The sequence below is a fragment of the Bactrocera neohumeralis genome, chromosome 6, assembly GCF_024586455.1.
Source record: "Bactrocera neohumeralis isolate Rockhampton chromosome 6, APGP_CSIRO_Bneo_wtdbg2-racon-allhic-juicebox.fasta_v2, whole genome shotgun sequence".
Taxonomy (NCBI): domain Eukaryota; kingdom Metazoa; phylum Arthropoda; class Insecta; order Diptera; family Tephritidae; genus Bactrocera; species Bactrocera neohumeralis.
This window is the reverse complement of record NC_065923.1, coordinates 64763174-64785351: the sequence shown is the minus strand read 5'-3', so window position 1 is coordinate 64785351 and position 22178 is coordinate 64763174. Positions and strand designations below refer to the sequence as shown.

Below are 22178 nucleotides of genomic sequence, written 5' to 3'. Positions count from 1 at the left end.
CGTTATATAGTTATGGTTAAATTTTAACCGTAAGATAAAGTGACTGTTAAACTTTTCTACTTTATTTGTTTGAAAATATACATATTTAATTCAGTAGTAAACGATGGCTTTTACTTAACTTATTGTTCGTACAAATAATTGCCACAATCAACCCTTACTTTTCAAAATCACAAACCAAATATAGCCAAAGTCAAATATATGTAACCACATTTGAGTTCGTAAATAGAAATTGTTCCGCATATTAAATTATTATCTATAATGTTATGCATAAATTTGTATATAAATATATGTATGTATATATTTGTACATTATGACTATATTTATGCTTGTCTAAAAATAGTCAATTCGAAATAACCCTCAAATTGTCGCTTGATCTTTCAAAATAGTTATACGACCTTGAAACTATTTCCTTCCTTCCTTCCTTCCTCTTCCAACCACATTTATCATAACACGCCATTTTGTCGACCATCAACAGTAAATCCGTAAACTTTCGACTGAGTCATACGACTGAGTCGAAGCCTTTCTATAGATATTTCTTAAACACTAAACGAAATGCCAAACAAGGCCAAGAGGGTAGCCACGCAACGAACTGAGCGTTTAAATGCCGTTGCTACTGTCTGCTTGCTGTCGGCCACATGTGTACACATATACACACATATACTTGTTTAAATATGTACATAAGTATGTATGTATGAACGTCGTCTGGCAATGTCAATGTTTCCTTTTTGGCAACGTATAACCTTCATTGTAGCAATTTCATATGAAAAGAACACACCCATTGCCAGTATTATGTGTGGCTTCAATCTTCTATTATATTTTAAACTTTTTTATTTGCTTCCTTTTTATTATTTTCGTACTTTCTTATATTTTTCTACACTTTCTTATTCATACTGTATGCTATGGTGTTTTTTACCACCCATTTTTATTTCTTAGCCTTTACTTTCTTTTTTGTTTTTTCAATTCCCTTTAGTTGATATTTTACATGCAAAGTCCCTTAACGTATTATTACTTATCTTATCTCTTTAAGTAAATGTTTCATGGTGGATTCGTTGCAATATGACAGAATGGTACAACAATAACTTAAAGTGGTAAAATTAACAACAAAAAACCGAAAGCCCACAATGTCAATTACTACAACAATAACAGTGCTTTGTTTACATTGATATTTGTTATCTTTATTACTTAATAATATAAACATAAATGCATGTGTGGAAGCACATACCTTTTTTGTTGCTACAAAATGTCCATTAGTTAATTAGCTTAACTGTTTTTGTTTGCCTAATTTTGAAGTGTTTACCATGAGATTTTTTTAACATTAATTTTCGGCTCCAGCTAAAATACTTAAAATTCCTAAATTAGTACTTAAAACTTTGTTAATTAATTTCGTAGGCTCGAACTTTGAATATATTTGATAATATGTATGAAAATCCGAGTTTTTTAGTTCCTGAAAATGCAGTTGTGGCGATGGTTCCTCTCCGGTCGACAGACAGTTTTCACTTTCTTCAGGCCGAGTTTCGGCGAAATCAGCAGCTTTTGGTCATCGGTCGTAAAATGTAAAGAGCAAATATTAAATTTTGTTTTAAACTTGGGAAAGCGTTTACTGAAACATTTCAAATGATGAAAAAAGTTTATGGTGATCAGTGCCTCTTCTTCTTCAATTGGTCTGCTTACGCGATTATAGCCGAGTTAACAACAGCGCGAACTTTTTAAATATTCCAAGCGTGTTTCTGGTGGCGCCACCTATTGGCGGGGGTATGAAATAAAAACTTTGATCTGGAGTTGTTGACATTTCGGACAACATGAAAGCGTAGCCGCTGTCTTAAGACAATTGTCATAACTCGTACAATCATCGTTCCATGTTATCGATCAAAAAGTGACAGCAGCTTTTGGTCATCGGTCGTCAAATGCATTTTGAACAAATAGCAGCAAATATTAAATAGAGTTTGTTTTGTTCTTGAGAGAGAAAACGTTTCAATTGCCTGAAAGTATGTTGGCAAATGATGAAAAAAGTTTATAGGGTGATCAGTGCCTATCCCGTAGTAATGTGTATGAGTGGTTTAAGCGATTCCAAGAAGGTCGTGAGGACCTCAGTGATGATCAGAAGTCGGTCGTCTTCAGAAGTCAAAAATAAAGACAATGCTGATTTGTTTTTACGATTCCGAGGGTATTGTACACCGAGAGTTCATCCCACCTGGCCAAACGATTAATGCTGTGTTTTACCTTGGTGTTATGAAGCGTCTTTTGTCACGCATTCGTCGTGCTCGACCACAATACCGTGAGGCAGGGTCCTGGCGCCTGTTGCACGATAGTGCGCCGTGTCATCGGTCGACGCTTGTCACTGATTTTTTAACAAAAACTCCATATTAACTATTAATCACTCACCCTACTCACCTGATCTGGCACCCTGTGATTTTTACCTATTTGGAAAACTTCATTTGCCCATGAAAGGACACTGGTTTCAGGACATTTCAGCTATCCAAAAGGCGACGACCGATATTCTCAAAAGCATTCCGAAAAATGACCTTAAACACTCATTTGAAATGCTAATTGACCGGGCTAAACGCTGTATCGAAGCACAAGGAAACTACTTTAAATAAAAAAATATAACTTTTGAAAAATTTAATTTTTTGTTGTTTTTTTAACAGTCCTGTTTCTTTTGCGTCAGACCTTTTATATATATATTCCTTCAAATTGCGCTTAAACAACGTCAACGTCGTCTCAAAGTTTTACTTATTGGCTGAAGTGTATATTCGTGACAGCCATCGCGACAAAAGCTTTCTCAAGTCCAATATGTTATATGTATTTTAACGTACGCAGTATTTTGCGATACCTAATGTGTCAGCCATCTTGTGCATCTTTAATCGCCTGTTAGCTGTTTAAGTGATGCTTGTTGAAAGCAATGTTATACGATTGCCATCGAAGGAATATAGTTACCTTGTACAACATCCAAGTGACTTTTTATATCACAACCCGACTTGCCTTCTAAGTATAAGAAACGGATTACCAATCAACATTACTATTTTTTCATCCTCTAAAATCCGCTCTCTTGCTTCCACACTCGGTCAAAATGAGACTAGGAACCCGATTTCTCTTAAATTCTTACAATAACTCTCTACGAGAATACATAGTATTGTAAATTGCTGTGACGTTAGGGCTATGTACTTTTTAGGTCAGACTTCTCTGCGACTAATTGAACTATTAATTTTTGATTCACTCATCAAAACCGAATCCCAATAAAGTGATGGTTTCAGGAGCCGTGTGGCTTCTTCCACATTTCTGATTGATATCACCTTAGGAAGTAAATACTCGCGAATCATTTGCCAAGAGTACGTACCAATGCATGTAACGTTTGGAATCATTTTCAGGCTAGCAAGTGAAAGTGTAAACGTCTGTTTGTTTCTATCATTTAGTTAAGGTCTTTCCGGTGAAAATATTCTTTCGATACGCAAAATTCGTCAAGGATGCCAATCGGAATGCAATTGTTATCAGAGAAAGGCGTTCCTACTGAAAAATATTTTAAGAAATCCGCAGCAGCCGCTTTCTGTCAACAAGTTGCCCCAAGCTGCGACATTGTTAATATTTGCTTTAAATGGTCTTCTATTTGCTGAATAAGAGAATGTAAATTTATCTAAAACTCTTGAACGTGATGCTATCAAAAAAAAAAAAAAAAAAAAAAGCAACAACAAAAATACTAGATCAGTCTAAAAAATATATATTTATATTCAAAAAGTCGAAAAATTTGTTTATAGAGTTGCCAGATAGTCAAAAAAGTAAAATTTATGAAACGTGTTCACACAACTGCAAGCGCACTGCAATAACAACAATTCACATATTATAAAACCGTGAAAGCCAAGACCTATTTTTCAGGTTTTGCAGCGTGACGCTAGTGACCCGCTTACATCCAATCTTTGGGGTCGTCGCTAGTTTTTGTTGTTTGCACTAGTTGTCATATTTCATGGCCTTATTGTTATGCACATATCAGCATAGGCTTTGTGTTTGCTTTGTTTTGTTTGCAAATATGAGGATGCTGTTTGTCGCATACTCACACACACATACACATGAATGATAGCAACAACAATTGCAGACGTTATGGCGACTGAACTCCCAACACAACTCAAAGTAGTGCCTACTGGTGGGTCACCTACACACAACCAACTAAAATACACACACTCACTCGTACGTAAATACAGACATACTTATGCACAATATATTCGTAAAGCACACCGCTTGCGGCTATAACCGAGTGTACACATAAGGCACGTATACTCAACGCGCTTTTGTGTGTGTGTGTGTATGTGGAGTGGTTGCCGCTATATTTTAGGCTCGTCACAATGTCTACTTGTTGCTTCATGCAAAAGCAAAGAGCAAAAACGAAAAGCGTAAGGAAAAAAATCAAAAAATGTAGCATACAAATAGGCGTCGAAACGTGTGGGCTTTTATTTACACAACTCAATGCTGTGCTAACTGCATGTAAATGTACAAATAAAGAAAAGTTAGATCCATTTGTGGTTTTTGCGTCGTCCTTTCTGCTTATACGTAAATGCTTTGTGGTTACGCTATGCTTTTGCGTGGGAATTTATAATTTTCTGTGTAATTACTTATAACCAAAACTAATTAACGGACAACACTCACTCGATAGGACATTGTGGTAGGTTAGCTGCTACGCTGGTTCATTGGTCAAAAGTTCATGGGATTTTGGCAAATTAAAACTTTTTGGAAAGGCACACACATTCGTTGAAGTTGTCCTTGCCTCATATTTGTTAGTGTAATTAGTATTTATTACAAGTCTTAATGAGCCACGTTCATTTGTCACAAGTTATGAATGTACGAAATTACTGTTTATGCAAGGATGTCTCGACGCAATGATTTAATCCTCAAAATTTTATGTTATAAAATACGGATTCTGAAAATACGAGCAGACAATTTTTAACTCCGTAATTTTTTGGTTTATATATTTCGTCAAAATGAATATCTAAAAATTCTTTGAATCAAATATTAAAATTGCAGGATTATTTTTTTTTCTGTAAGTCCCAAAAAAGAAAAAACGTTAACTTCGGCTGCACCGAAGCTAATATATACCCTTCACAGGTGCATTTCTTTTAGTAACTATGTGTTCAGTTTGTATGGTAGCTATATGCTATAGTTAACCGATCTGACCAATTTCTTCGGAGATTACATTGTTGCCTTAGAAAATAATCTATACCAAATTTGGTGAAGATACATTGTCAAATGTGATGTATGGTAGCTATATGCTATAGTTAACCGATCTGACCAATTTCTTCGGAGATTACATTGTTGCCTTAGAAAATAATCTATACCAAATTTGGTGAAGATACATTGTCAAATGTGAAAGTTTTCCACACAAGAACTTGATTCCGATCGTTCACTTTATATGGGAGCTATATGTTATAGTGGTCCGATATCGGCCGTTCCGACAAATGAGCAGCTTCTTGAAGAGAAAATGACGTTTTTGCAAAATTTCAAAAGGATATCTTAAAAACTGAGGGACTAGTTCGTATATATACGGACGGACGGACGGACAAACAGACAAACGAACATGGTTAAATCGACTCAGCTCAACATACTGATCATTTATATATATACTTTATATGGTCTCTGACGCTTCTTTCTGGGTGTTACAAACATCGTGACAAACTTAATATACCCTGTTCAAGGTGTAAAAATAATGGTGTTCCTCAAAGTCTTTCAAAATAAGCTAGTTTTTCAGTGTTGATCTATTCATTCAATGTAAATGTCAATGCCTATTACATTCAATTTAAGTCTCAACGCATATTATATTGTTCAATTTTTGAAATTAGTTGGCTCTTTATATGCTGATGCTGGTACTAAGTTTTACTATAATTTTCCCTTCAAAAGTTTCTTAAACTATAAAAGATTCGTGCTCATCTCAAAATAATGTTTCCAATTAAATTTCTGGCATTTCCAAGTGAATCAAAAGGAATGATACCGATTATACAACAACTCAAACATGACCTCTCAACTTTTTTGTACTAAATTTTTCCCAAGCAGTTCAATGTTTTAAGCGATCCGTGGCTTATGATCTGTTTGGTCTGCCCGTATAATATATACATACATATGTCCCATGGCGATAAACTTCCAATTTAATTTAGATTAATACTAAACATAATGAGTACTTTAATTATTTGTTTGAACTATATACGATTTCGAACAAATTTTCCACCTAAAACTCTATGTAAGTTTTTGTTTCTTTTTCTCTTACGAATTAAATTGGCCCAGGAAATATATATTAAAATATTTCAAAAATATCTCTCATGTTACAGATTTCATTCTTATGTTTCGTAGAAGATCGAGTATTTTCATATTAGTTTGAAATTTATATGCAGATCTTCCGGGGTCTGTAGCACTCAATAATATTTTGTATTGAATCTAACTAATTTCACAGTTTTCATGAGAACGAAATAAACACCTGCTCAGGAAAAGTACTCTTGTATCATATAGGTTGTCAAAAAAGTCTTGCGGTATTTTCGCTAGTTGGCGTTGAAAGCGCGTAGTTCTAGTTTTATTCGTCGCATCGGGTCATGCTATACCTTTTTAGAAAACTCATTTCACGCGCTAACACGTGTTTGATTGATTGTCGTTTCTCTTAAGTCGTTCTTGAGTTATAGCGTAACAAACATGGAGCAAAATAAAGAGAAAATACGGCATTTTTACAGTACTACTACGATAAAGACAAAAATGCATCTCAAGCCGCCAATAAGATTTGTGCAGTTTATGGACCCGATACAGTTTCCATTTCCACCGCACAACGATGATTTCAACGTTTTCGTTCTGGTGTAGAGGTGGTCGAAGATGCGCCACGCTCCGGAAGGCCTGTCGTTGAAAATTGCGATAAAATCGCTGAATTGGTCGAAAGAGACCGCCATAGTAGCAGCCGTAGCATCGGTCAAGAGCTGGGCATGAGTCATCAAAAATTCATTTCAATTTCAATAAAAAAAAAAATTCAATAAAAATACCGCAAGACAACCCATTATATACTAACTTAATTTTCCCTACATACATCACAAAAACTGAGACGATTTAAAAAATTTATTGCACCAATCGTTAGAATTCTTTAAAAACTTTCTAAATATGCTCCTTTTGTGTCGATGCAGCGCTGCCAGCGAGATTTCCAAGCATTGAAAGCGTCAGGGAAGGCATTCTCCGAAATAGCCTTGAGAGCCGAGGTGCATGCTGCTTGGATCCTCTTTTATCGGCCTTTTCAGGCAAGGAAACAAAAAAGTCATTTGCTCATTCTTCCCATTTTTGAGCGAGGGCTCTTCAAAAAGGTCTGGTGCCACCGAAACAGACCACTTCTTGCTAAAGCAACATCTGGGTAAGCCAGCTGGATCATATCAAACGTCTCTGTCACAGATTTACCGATTTTCACACAGAATTTAATCGCTTACCTCTGCTCTAACGAACGCTGCATTTTCGGCTTGCACCACTCACAGAATAACGTCGCGCGAAAATGTTTGTCCTGACTCTCCAGGTGCTCGGCGAAGACAACTGACCAGCCGCTCGTACGTTAGCTAGGAACGCCCTCTACCGAAATCCAGTTGGTAGGTGCACGCTCCGAAGAGTTGTCGGTGCGGAAGGAAATCAGTCCTATTACTTTCTGGACAAACCCTGTATTACCGACCAAGAACATATTTTTCGGATCGAATTGCTATAGCATATAGCTGCCATACCAACTAACAGATCAAAATCAAAATAAAGATCTTGCTATACAATTTTATGATATAAGAAATGGCCTGTGAAGGGTATTATAGCTTCGGTTCAACCAAAGTTAACATTTGTCAATTACGCAATCATGTACAAGTCTACTTAGTTATTGCTAATTGACTAAATTAAGAGCTGATGCTGCTATGCAGTACTGCTTAATTGAATAATTTGGTGTAATTTTTTTTAAGCAAGCAGTGAGTAAATTGCATTCGTACTTAAAGAGTTGCCTCACTTAGAATTACCTCGGTCCGTATACCCTTACTGTCATAAAATGTTAATACGATTTCCTCTGTTAATTTACTCTTACACTTTCTTTTTGAACCGCGCGAGTATTTACTTTCACATTTCGCATAGCCCTAAGCTTTAATATTTTGTAATTTTCATCGCATATTAAATGTTTATGTTTTCTCTAACAACCCAAGCAATTAGCCACAAACACGCTTGCTCTGTGTATTCTCTACGCAGCTTCTCATTATTTCGCCTCAGCCTCCGTGTCGCCCTTGCCACTTTTTATGTCACTCTAGCAATTTTCCAGCCACACTTTTATTCACGGCAGCTATGTAGTACCGTAAATATTCCGAAACATGAAAAAATAAAGTAAACTGCACGAAAACCACGCAGTCGTCAGTAAAGCGCCGCTTTGCGTCAAACGCATTAAACCCAAAAGACGTTCACAACCACACATACTCTCGCACAGTTATTTACACCGCTTCCTTTTTTCATTTCTCCAGCAAATTTTATCGCAAACACTTGCCGCTAATGTTGTCGACAGTCGCCATATAGTAAATTGTTCACTGTTTTCATAAGTAAGTGCGTCTTCGCTTTGAAGAAAAAAATTTGATATGTAAATGCAGCCAAAAATTTTTAAATCATAAAATTGCGCAGAAAATTGTTGACTGTCGTTAGACGCTTAATTAATGTTTGTTGCTGCCTGCTGCGCTGTCAATTTGTTTTGTTGTATTTTTGCTCGCTTCCTTTTGCTTGAACGCTCGTTATTGTCTTTGCGCATTAATACTTCTTCCCATCTATATTCGCCCACAAATTTTTCGCCTTTTATCCGCCGCCGTCAATCTAGTCTTTTCAGTTGCAAAGCAATTATTTTTAAATTTGCTATGAAAATAGTACAGAAAATTGCATTTTGTTATTTTTTTGCATAAGACATACATACATACAAGCATATTTGTATTGAATTTATGTACTGCGGATGTTTTTCAGAACTTCTATTGATTTTTGATTAGAGATGGGAACAATAGAATATTATCTTTGATAGAGATCGGCCCATTTATTTAGTAAAGAGAGAAAAAAGAACAAATTGCCAATTCCCATAAAATTATACGCGAATTGATATTTGGCGCGCTGTCAATACCTATACTTATACAAATTTGTTGTGATGTCAATTTAATAATTATGACTGCGGAGACCAAATTCGACCCGATGCCAGTATTAAATTGGAAACAAAATTTGACTCGATTGTTAATACGAGGGCTGTCTGATAAATAACCGACCTAACCATGATGCACGCGACTTTTTCAAAATTTTTTTTTTTTCCACATAGTCTCCTTGTAACTCCACACACTTCTCCCAGCGATGCTCCCATCTCTGCAACCCTTCCAAATAGAGCGCTGGAAATGTTCATGCGCGCACGTTTGTGGTCTAGTGTAAGCAAAGGCGGCACCCAACGCGCGGACAGCTTTCTCATGCCCAAATCTTGGTTTAATATGTATGTGACAAACACGTTCTTTTGACATCTTCACAATCTCAGCTATTTCCCTAACTTTAATCCGGCGGTCGTCTAGTACCAATTGATGAACTTTAGCGATGTCATCGTTAGTGATTACAGTTTTTGGACGCCCAGGACGTTCATCATCTTCCAAGCTCCAGCGACCACGTTTAAATTCAGTTACCCAAAATTTTACGGTGGTAAACGATGGTGCAGAGTCACCATACACAGAGTCCAACTCATCTTTGATTTGTGAAGGCGTATTGCCTTTCAAAAATAAAAATTTAATTACAGCTCGATATTCAATTTTTTCCATTTTGGGGAAACCACCGAAACAAAACACGACTGTCAACAGATAATTGCGCAAGATAAATTTCTGAAATTTTGGCGAGTTGCTATTATAATATGCACAATTTGAAGTAGAAACTTTTTTTTTCAGATGTGCCGCTAGCTTCACGTTGAGGTCGGTTATTTATCAGACGGCCCTCGTATAGTCATTATAACTTCAGACACTAAAGAAGAATATGGTAATTATGACTTCAGAGACCAAAATTTGGTTCTATATTGCTTATCTGTTGTAAATAGATAGTTTTCTTAATTTTAAAAGTGTCTGGAACCAGATTAAATCGGATGACTGAGTTAGACTAATGTAGATCTCATAGAACATCTCATTCTGAAATGAATTTTTCGTATGATTATTCTCCTGATTCTATGAAATAGTTATTTAGATTCTCAAATTGCTGTCCTCAAGAAGTTACGGACTTTAACGTCTTTAAGGATCGAATATTTTAAAAATTTGTATATGTACTTTTACGAAAAGGAGCTGCACAGGTCTCACTAAAGAAATGATTATCATGCAGTATCTTTTTTAGGATTATTGATTTAGACTTAAACTGTATGAATCCTCATGGGATATATAAAGTCTTCATAACAAACTTGAGTCTGCGATTATTCCTGGACTTATTATAAATATATATGTATTTATATTGTTTTAGTACTTATTTATGCTTAAAATCAAAAAAGTTAAATTTTTTCTTATCTACTGAAATTTTACAAAAACTTAACACAATACTCCAGAAGATAGTTTCTTCTGAACAATAACAAAAAACATTTATACCGGACGAAAATCAGCCTATTATAAATGTTTAATTATATATAAGTTATTATCTCGTAAATCAATCCCAAAACGGGTTTTAAACTCACCAATGATTTATGAAGAATTCATCTATTTAGATAAATTTTCTTGTTCGCAATATTTTGAATAATTCTGTGTGGTTAAAAAGTTTAAAGCTCAATAAATTTCCATTTCTAATAAGTGAACAGTAATTCTAAGCGCTATTCTTAAGTCGTATCGAAAACGTATAGTATGTATACCCATCTCTAACTGCTACAATATTGCCATATATTATAATATGTCTATACTTTTATTGGCCCCCAGTTTTGCCTTTGACGATGCAGTGCATACATACGATATACATTTATTGCCGTATTTCATAGACATCTTTGAATTTTGCAAATTTTTGTGTTTTTTGTTTTTGTTTCTTTGGCACAAGTTCAAGTTCAAAATTATGTTTTATTATTTTCTAAATTGCCTTAAAGTTCAATAAAGACATTTAAAATTATCTGCCAATATAAAATAGATAAAATATACAAAAGGACAACACATAAAAGCTAAAGCATAAAGCTTCAATGCCGTTAGTCTTTTAATTATAGTTTATTGCTGTCCGTTTTTAATGTGATGTCAATAAATACATCATACATTATACATTGCAAATTCAGTATACAATGAATTTCTGTACATTCGCATGCGTTTGTCGCCAGCGACCTTAGTCGAGTGGGTTTTTGTAAACCCGCATGTTATTCGTGTTATGCGTCGTGGGCTGAAGTATGTTACATAGTGAAAATGATTATCTTAATAGCCAATGTCGAACCTCTAAATTAAAAAAAGCATCTATTAGTTCATACTTATTCTATCATAGCTCCTAAGATTCTACATTTCTAAAATAATATTAAAACAATAATCTTAAAAAGAACAATCGACAAATCCTTCTTAATTGATTCAATTAAGTGGCTGTCTAAGTCTCCTATTGGTAGAGACACATTTGCTTTTATAGTAGCTTTTTAAAATAAAATTATAATTGAGAAAACAGTTTTTGCCTTTCGCACAACTGGCTACTCGATTTATGATCAGCTGTTAAACTTGCTTATGTTCTTCATTTTGTATTTTGTCTAATGTTTAACATTCATCAGCTGATTTATTTTATTTATCAATGCATACAACCAAATTTTCAGCCTAGTCAACAACCCGCCGAATTAAACACAGCCACATTTACAGTGTGGACAAGAACCCGCAGAGTTGCATTGCAGTTTCAACTCGAATAAAAATTTATGTAGTAAAATAAGATTTTTATATTGTATCGTAAAGCGATATAAATTAGTTTTTAATCCCCAACGCTTGAGAACGACGTGTGAGACACTGATTTGGGTCTTCCTCATGCGCCAGCGGCAGCAATATTCTCGACACTACGGACACTTCTTTGTCTCATTGGCACGGGAACATTTTGTACTGTGCCTGTGGATACACATTTTTCCACTAGACTCTCAATTGTTGATTGTTGACGATTATGACGAGCATAAATTGGACGTAGCGCTCTTAAAGTTGAGACCACTGACTCCGAATTTCGGTAGTAAATTTTAATAATTTCGACTCGTTGTTGGATCGTATATTTTTCCATGATGAAATGGCATACCTTACTGAAGAGAAATGTCAAAAGAGTGGGAGAAAATATGGCGTCCTTTGCTGTCCCTATGGGTCTACTTTTGTAACGTTCCTATTGAAAAACTCGTTATAAATAGAATATTTTATTGTTATACCATGTTTTTTAAGACTAAACAGATTTCAATTATTTTTTGTGTATTTTGACTTAAAGATAATTTTTCTGGTAAAAAAACGGAAACATATCAACTAATTTTACTCTGAAATGATTAGATTTGGACAGATACTCCCTTTGAGAATTCAATAGCAACGACATAAATAATGGGTTGTCAAAAAAAGTCTTGCGGTATTTTTATTGAATTTTTTTTTTATTGAAATTGAAATAAATTTTTGAGGACTCATGCCCAGCTCTTGACCGATGCTACGGCTGCTACTATGCCGGTCTCTTTCGACCAATTCAGCGATTTTATCGCAATTTTCGACGATAGGCCTTCCGGAGCGTGGCGCATCTTCGACCACCTCTACACCAGAACGAAAACGTTAAAACCATCGTTGTGCGGTGGAAATGGAAACTGTATCGGGTCCATTAACTGCACAAATTTTATTGGCGGCTTGAGATGCATTTTTGCCTTTATCGTAGTAGTACTGTGAAATATGCCGTATTTTCTCTTTATTTTGCTCCATGTATGCGACGCTATAACTCACGAACGACTTAAAAGAAACGACAATCAATCAAAACACGTGTTAGCGCGTGAAATGACCTTTCCAAAAAGGTATAGCATGACCCGATGCGACGAATAAAACTAGAACTACGCGCTTTCAGCGCCAACTAGCGAAAATACCGCAAGACTTTTTTGACAACCTAATATGTATTTGTTGTTGAGAAGTCGCAACTAGAGGTCAGCCATAGTCATGTGCATCAGAACTTCACAAAAATTCACGCCAAATTAGCCTTACTAAAGAATTCCAGTGTAAAGTTGCGCGCTATTCGTAGAAGCAATACTTAATGTGTATCCTAAGGAATTGTTACATATTGTTGAGTTGTTTAGTCGAAGAGACCGAAACCCATGTCGTCGTCTTCCTCGGACTCCGACTCCTCCTTTTTGGCTTCTTCCTTCTTTTCGGCAGCAGCGCCAGCACCAGCAGCTGGAGCAGAGGCAGCAGCAGCAGCAACAAACTTGCTGGGGTCCTTGATGAACTCCTTGATGGATCAATTTTCGAGCGAAAATAAAAAAAATCATAGAAACTCGTCATTTTGTCTTAGTTTTCATACTAATTGTACATGTCTGAGTTACATTTTTGAAATAAAATAATAAAAAACAGTAAATTGCTATTGATTAAAAAAACCATAGCTTTTGCATTAAAAAAAATATTTTTTTTTACTTACACATATGTAGTTATTTTCCTTAATTAAGCATAAGCTCCTTATAATTATCCTTGATTTCGTTCGCCTACATTTGTTTCAATTTCTGCACGCCTCTCTGTTAATTATTGCAAATGCCATTTGCTAAATGTGACTTTACGCTAACAAGAGTGTTAACAGCGTTGACATCGCTTTCGACATCAATTAAACGCGTAAAACTTTCAATTTCATAATTTTAATGCGTACGTGTGTGTGCGTGCGTGTCGAGAAATGTACTTAATTCATCGTTCATTGTATATATACATGGAGCCTATATTGCAGTTATATGCGCATAAGCCCTTGCTATGTATGCATATTGAATATTTCACATATTACATGCACTTGCTAGTGCAGCAACAACAACCAACCAGACAAATTGCAAATTTCATTTTGCAACACAGACACATGCACATTATGCACCCAACTTTATGCATACATTATATGTATGTGTGTGTGTATGTGAAAGTGCACTTACTCGCGCATATGTATGTGTGTGTGTGTGCATAGAAAAAAATATATATGTATGTGTTTGTAAGTGCGCGACGTATGTATGCATGAATGCATTTATTGGGGCATATGTACTTATTAATAATATTAAATGCATTTGCATGTCGAATTCGACTGCCTTACCCAGCAGAGCAAAAACATTTATATATTACACATATACATATGAAAAATATGTTTTTTTTCATCACATATTTGTCTGTCCATATGTGTCTGGTGTGCATTTTTGCCTTTCTATTTTATAGTTCCTCTGTTGCAATCTCAAATCTCAACCGCAGCCACTGGTGTACACGGCGTATGAGTGATGCAAAGTGCATGCATATGATTGTGTGTAAGTGCATGTGCGGTTCATATGTATTAATTAATAAACGCGTATCCGCAATGTAGGTCGCATTGGTGCGCACAATGTATGTACAAAAGTTACTCCGTTTTTTAGCAATAGGTGTGTGTGTGTGTTTGTGTGCTGTGCACTCGTGTAGAAGAATACATATGTACATAGATACAGACATTTATATGTTATATAATACTGTATATACATAAGTATATATGTATTTATATTTTTATATTTATTTCTTTATGTTGCACCTGATATTTATGTCGATATATTTGTATATACAGTGTGTCAAATTTCATGTGGACAAAATTCTATTCCAGCACAAATTTTCATTCAATACATGATTTGATTAAAAATTTTACAAAAAAAAAATAAAAATTTCTAAAAATTAAATTTTTGAAAATATGTAGATCAAAATATAATTGTTTTCTTTAATATTAATATTTATTAAAAAATCAATAACAAAAGTAGTAAGTTCAGCCTTAAAAGTGATGTTATTTCTAAACCTAACCTCAAATGAATTGTGTTTCAATTTCAAATTATCAGGTTATAATAAAAAGATAATAAAAATATGAATTAAGAAAGAAACAACTTGCGTCACTTTAAACCCTTTTTATATAAATCTAAAACAAAAAACATAACCGCAAATTTTTGAATAATTTCGAAAACAAGCATTTTCATCGTGCAATAGTATTTTATTGTCGCATTAATGCTATTTATAAACTTCTTCTTCTTAATTGGCGTAGGCACCGCTTACGCGATTATAGCCGAGTTAACAACAACGCGCCAGTCGTTTCTTCTTTTTGCTACGTGGCGCCAATTGGATATTCCAAGCGTAGCCAGGTCCTTCTCCACCTGGTCCTTCCAACGGAGTGGAGGTCTTCCTCTTACTCTGCTTCCCCCGGCGGGTACGGCGTTGAATACTTTCAGAGCTGGAGTGTTTTCGTCCATTCGGACAACATGACCTAGCCAGCGTAGCCGCTGTCTTTTAATTCGCTGAACTATGTCAATGTCGTCATACATATATCTCGTACAGCTCATCGTTCCATCGAATGCGATATTCGCCGTGGCCAACGCGCAAAGGACCATAAATCTTTCGCAGAACTTTTCTCTCGAAAACTCGCAACGTCAACTCATCAGTTGTTGACATCGTCCAAGCCTCTGCACCATATAGCAGAACGGGAATTATGAGTGACTTATAGAGTTTGGTTTTTGTCTGTCGAGAGAGGACTTTGCTTCTAATTGCCTACTCAGTCCGAAGTAGCACCTGTTAAGTTATCCTGGTGTTTACACTGGGTGGTGTTTACACTGGTTCCCAAATATACGAAACTATCTACAACTTCAAAGTTATGACTGTCAACAGTGACGTGAGAGCCAAGTCGCGAGTGCGACGACTGTTTGTTTGATGACAGAAGATATTTCGTCTTGCCCTCGTTCACTGCCAGACCCATTTGCTTTGCTTCCTTGTCCAGTCTGGAGAAAGCAGAACTAACGGCGAAGGTGTTGAGGCCGATGATATCAATATCATCATAAACTTATATAAGCCAAAAAACGGACTATAAAAATTATTATTATAGGCCCTTACTGCTGTATGGAATATAAAAAAATATATAGAAAAAATTTGTTAGTTATCGGATCCTACAAATCACTGTAAAAAAATCAAAAAATGCTGTTACGAGTAAATCACGTTTAAAGATGAACTCACTAAACTGTTTAAACCGAGCGGTTACATTTTGGAAGTTGTATCTCAATAACTATTCTGGAAAGCGATATCAAATTTTAGTATAGGTATAACCTATCAACATATAAAAATATCGATTTTTTTTTATTTCACGCCAAATGTGCCTCTTAAGCACTACTATCGTTTTTTTAGTTTTAATAGTTGCGATTTATTTTTTCTCGATTTTTGACTTTTAAAAATACGAAAATATTATGTTACGCTATTATATCGTCACCCTGTATAATGGCAACTGTTGCTCTTGCAACACAATTCGACTTATTTATAACGTGTGTACCTCAATACTCTTATTTACTTACGCATATGTACATCGATTCACATAAAATGCATATATATACAATTGCAACAACTGTATTTGTTGTTATATGCATTTGTTTGAATTACTCGGGTCACAGACGAATTTGGGTCAACCAGTCGACTTGCTTGTATTCTTGCTAATTTTACGAGTTCGCTATTCTGCATACTTTTTTATTACTTAACAATATTTTCGTGCGAGTCGAGTCACCTATACATGTTTGTGTGTATGTATATACATACATGGCTAGCTATTGCTCTTTCAGGTCGTTTATCCAACAGGAAATTAATTTTGCCTGAGCGCTTAAAGGGTATTAATATATATAAGCGTTTATATAAATACATTAATACAAATGTGTATAAATACATACCTTTTATACATACATACATAATAACTATAAATAAATAATATGTTGATAGCAATGTTTGCATAGCTTGCCAAAAAATATATGTATGTCAAATGAGGATATGTTCTATATTGAATAGTTGTCAAAGTTTTGCTAGGTAACGGTATCTATTTGTTTCTCATTTGGTTAGTAGCCAGCTAAACTTTTGCTTTCCAAGAAAAAGTGTAGTAAACGTTGGTATTTTGGTGGGGTGAGTTTACTAACCTCTGGTCAATTGAACGATTTGACCTAAATTTTTTGTGCGTCGTGACGAAAGCACTTTGTTTCGACAGCAACAAGTGTTTGTTTGTCTACGAGCTTTGTAAAAACCACAGTTACTAGTGCTGGTTAGGTTCATATACTTAGTTAGCAGAAAATTACAGTTACACTGGGTTCGCTTTTAAGCGAGTGAAACAATTTAAAAGAATAAATTGCTATTTTTTCAAATATTAATGATTTTTTTTTTTTTTGAACAAATATTCCCTGAAACTAGTATATACAAATATCCATGCAGTTCAATGAGGGTTGCCAGACAAAATTTCTTCTTGAAAATAGTTCTGAAAACCGTTATGGGTAGTTTTAGTCTTGATAACCACATAGTTCTACCTTAATAATCGGAGATTAATTTTTACAAGTTTTAGATTGTTTTGAAAATCATTTTTAACCATTAAATCATTCCAAGTACTTCCATTGATACTCCATCAATTTCTTAATATACAAGGTCTGTCGCAAAAGAAACAGGACTGTTAAAAAAAACAACAAAAAATTAATATTTTTCAAAAGTTATATTTTTTTTGATTCAAAGTAGTTTCCTTGTGCCCCGATACAGCGTTTACGAAATATTTTATTTTTGCAAATGAAAATGTTTAAAATCATTTTTCGGAAGCTATGAAAATATCGGTCGTCGCCTTTTTAATTGAAATGTCCTGAAACCAGTGTATATTTCATGGGCAATTATTGTTCAAAAAAAGATATTGCTCTATGAAATTAATGGTTAAATATGGAGTTTTTGTCAAAAAATCAGTGACAAGCGGCGACCGATGACACGGCGCATTATCGTGCAACAGGCGCCAAAATATGTCACGGTATTGTGGTCGAAAAAATGCGTAACAAGAATATATGGCATTAATTTTTGGCCAGGTGGGATGAACTTTTTTGTAAAATATTTTAAAAAATTTATTTTTGAATTCTGAAACAAATTTTTAAGATACTAATATTTTTATGGGGTATTCCATACCAAATCGACCACTTTTGAAACCGACCCCTTTAGATTTTGCTGAAACTTATTCATCCTTTTCTACCCTTTGAAAAACATTTTTGAGAATTTTTTAAAATTTTTTGTCCAACTCAAAAAAATTTTATGAATTTTTCAAAAAATATAGCTTTTATTATTTTCAAATAGCCAGAAACTTATATTTAAAAAGTTCCTTTTTTTTGCGAATTTTTGTTTTTTAAATGATATTTTAAAAAATTCATAAAAAAAATTACCGTTAACACGAAAATTATATAAAATGAAAATACTCATTTTTTTAAAAAAATCGTCATTTTTTTATGGAAAATCGCCATTTTTTTTTTCCTCAAAAAAAAAATTCGATTAATTTGACAACTATCCCTGCTAATCCCGGAGTGGGTCGATTTTTTTTCTATTTTTTTTATTTATTTAAAAAAAAATTGTCAAATTGTCAAAAGTGGTCGATTTGGTACTAATATTTTTATTCATTTCTAATACTTATTTGCCTCCATTTTTAACGTAATCTACTAGTTCTGCACTATTCCGCAAACATATTTCCAGCAAGACGAAATTACTCACCTCAGCATGTCATTGCCACCCGTAGGCATCGACCAACTTGTGAATATATTCTTACATACATATGTATATACCTAAAGACAAAACATTTTAGCATACGACAAACAGTTATTTTTTCGCTCTTTCAACTACATAATAATGCAAATTCAGCGAAAGCGAAAGTTTACATTGAAGAATGGGTGCGGCGACTTGTGCCCTCACCGTCCGCCGACAGGTCATTGACAATTAAAGCAATTAAGACTGTTCGCTCGGTTTGTTTTTCGCAGCGGCGAAGCGAGACGCGGACAGGAAGTGCAAATTCTTGCAACTAGCATAAAAAACGAATCGAAAACAGCAAAAAAGATGTAAAGTTATGCAGAGAATTTTACGCGAAAGTCAAGCTCAAGTGGCTGCCAATGCTGAAGAGTATGATTCGTGCTAAAAACTATGTTAAAATGGTCGCTTTTTAAGTTTATGAATTTATTGTTTGAGAGTACAACTTGCTACTAGTTTAAGAGTATAGGTTATGGTTAGGTCGTCGTTGTAACGAGGGGTCGTGGCTAAACAATTTTGTTGGAGATTTCAAATTATGTTTTTGAGATGTTTTGTAGTTAATTTTTGGAATTTCTTGTGATTTTAAAATTTTTAAATGAAGGTACATATCTAGCTGTCACTGTCTTAGCTTGGGAGAAATAAATTCAATAATATTTCATTACACAAAATGAAATTATTTCATTTGCAGATTTTATTACTGAAAATAATAATATAAAGTATTAAATTTTTTATTTAATTTTTTAATCTTTAATTGTTAAAAATAAGAATACAATTTTATGAGCTTTTAACTCTAAATTTATGAAAACTTTCCAAAAAGAATAATGTTTTATAAACAAAAGTGAGGTTATATTCCTCTAAAAGCTTTGATTATATGATAAGATTTTGAAATTTGAGCAAATATGAGATCGCTTTCAGATTTTCTTCAATTAGAAATATAATAAAATAAGTGAGGTTATGTTTTTCTGAAACCAAATATTACTATATGTGATCAAATATTATTTTGAATCGAAGAAATTTTCCAAAAAAATATTTTATACTCAAAAGTGAGGTTATGTTCCTCTGAAAAGTTGGTTATGTGATAGGCTTATGATTAGAAAAATAAGTCAATTTATATTTTTCTGTAACCAAATATTCGGTGATGTGATGAAAAATTATTTTGAATTTGAGAAATTTAAAAAAAAAAAAAAATTTTACACAAAAGTGAGATTATATTCCTCTGAAAAATTTGGTTATGTGATAGGCTTATGATTTAAAAAATGTCAATATTATTTCACTTTGAGGCCGGATCACACAATTCTTTTTTAGGAAAATTAAATAAGGTTATATTTGAGAAAATTTTCTAAAAATATATTTTATACACAAAAGTGAGCTAATATTCATCTGGAAAATTTGGTTACGTGATAGCTATGGGATTTTAGAAATGTCAGCAAATAATATTTGAGAAATTTTTTGAAAAAAATGTTTTTTACACAAAAGTGAGGTTATGTTCCTCTGAAAAATTTGGTTATGTTATAGGCTTATGATTTAAAAATATCAATAATATTTTATTTTGAAATCGGTTCACACAATTCTTTTTTAGGAAAATTAAGTAAAGTTATTAATTTGAATCCAAATAGTAGGCTATTTGATAAGGTTTTGATTTAATAAAATGCAGTGAATATCATTCAGGGGGTTAATTTCATTATTTTATATTTATAGGTTATGGTTACTTTTGTGAAAACAGTAATAATTAATTAAATATAAATTACAAAAATTAATTTATTTTCGTATATTCTTAAATATACATTAAACATAACATGCGTAACTAATACCGCGTCTTCTTAAATATTTTAGATGATGTCGAACGTTTAAAACCACCAAAACGCGGCTTCTTTCAATCGTTTCTATGCTGCTGGCGACGTAATCGTACGAAAACCAATCAAAATGGCACATCAATCGATGGTTCCACAACACCGCCACCATTACCGGACCAACAAAGGTACCTACTACCTCAGGTTAGGCACTCGGATATGCATAAAAAATGCATGGTCATCGATTTGGATGAGACATTAGTGCACAGTAGTTTTAAGGTAAGGGTAAATACAAGCATACTTGTCACTATTCAATGCTGCATACTTAAAAGTATAAAATTATATTTTATGACCTACAAATTACCTTTTTTGTTATTTTTATAATTAATTTTCACTCTTTAATTGCACACTTTCAATTACAGCCGATTCCAAATGCTGATTTTATTGTACCAGTGGAAATTGATGGCACTATACATCAAGTTTATGTACTCAAACGGCCCTATGTCGATGAGTTCCTGCGAAAAATGGGCGAATTGTACGAGTGTGTTTTATTTACAGCATCACTAGCCAAATACGCGGATCCCGTTGCCGATCTGTTAGACAAGTATGTGTGATTTAATAGACTTTTTCTACCCTCATACAATTGAATTAAATAATTAATTGCCTTTTTATCTTTAGATGGGATGTGTTTCGCGCAAGACTGTTTAGGGAATCGTGCGTTTATTACAGGGGAAATTATATTAAGGATTTAAATCGTCTTGGGCGTGATTTACAAAAAATTGTCATTGTTGATAATTCACCAGCGAGTTATATATTTCATCCAGATAATGCGGTAAGTAGGCAATATTTGCAACATATTGAAGAAAATGGCATAAAGCTGTTAAACAAATAATATTTAGTGCTTTTTATTACTTTTTGTATACAAAAACTTAATTTTGCATTGTGAATACAAATACAAACATATGTTTTATCTGTTTAATTTCATTAATATTTCATTACCATTGCAGGTTCCTGTAAAGTCATGGTTTGATGACACGAACGATTCGGAGTTGCTTGAGCTCATACCGTTGTTTGAAAAACTCAGCAAAGTTGATTCTGTATATAGCGTTCTGTGCAATTCCAATAATCCGCTGAATAATGTTGCGAAAATGTAAGTGAAAACGCGATTATTTTTTATATTTTAAATTATTTACTCGAGGAAGTTCTTATTTTAAACGGAAAAAGAATAATGCTTTTGAATAGCAGGGTAATAATCGAAGGACTAGTTCAATTTTTATTTTTTTTTTATCAAAGTAAAAATCTGGTGAGGGAGCGTTCGGCTTCATCAATAGGGAGAAGATCGCTCAAGATGATATTTATTGTCTATCAATGTTTTTTAAGTAACCCGGAGTTAGTCTAGCTCTCATTCAATTCTCAAAACAATATAGTATACTATCGAGGTTATAGTATAGGTAGATTGAGCATTCGGTTTTCAAATATTACTTCAAAATTTATTAAGTAACAAATCGTCCAAAATGTGATTAAAAATTGAATTTGTAATAAGAAATGAGATTTGAAAACTTAAAATTTAGTTTTTAATCCCATAATCAGAATTAAGGAAGAGCTAAGTCCATGTATAGCCGAACATTTCATACTCTTGCAGCTAGCAAGGATTAAACCCAGGGAAGTACCTTAGGTACATAAGGCCTGCTAATTATGTGGGGTCTAGGAA

At 33.9% G+C, this 22178-nt stretch overlaps 1 protein-coding gene across 1 annotated transcript in view; it reads left to right on the top strand.

Moving 5' to 3' along the window:
- Positions 1 to 22178, top strand: part of LOC126761676 (phosphatase Herzog) — a 97562-nt gene that overhangs the window by 71480 nt on the left and 3904 nt on the right. Inside the window, exons 3-6 of the mRNA XM_050478033.1 lie at positions 20511 to 20746; positions 20890 to 21071; positions 21146 to 21299; positions 21475 to 21617. Of these exons, the coding sequence (XP_050333990.1) occupies positions 20511 to 20746; positions 20890 to 21071; positions 21146 to 21299; positions 21475 to 21617 (715 nt within the window). The remainder of the gene's footprint in view (positions 1 to 20510; positions 20747 to 20889; positions 21072 to 21145; positions 21300 to 21474; positions 21618 to 22178) is intronic.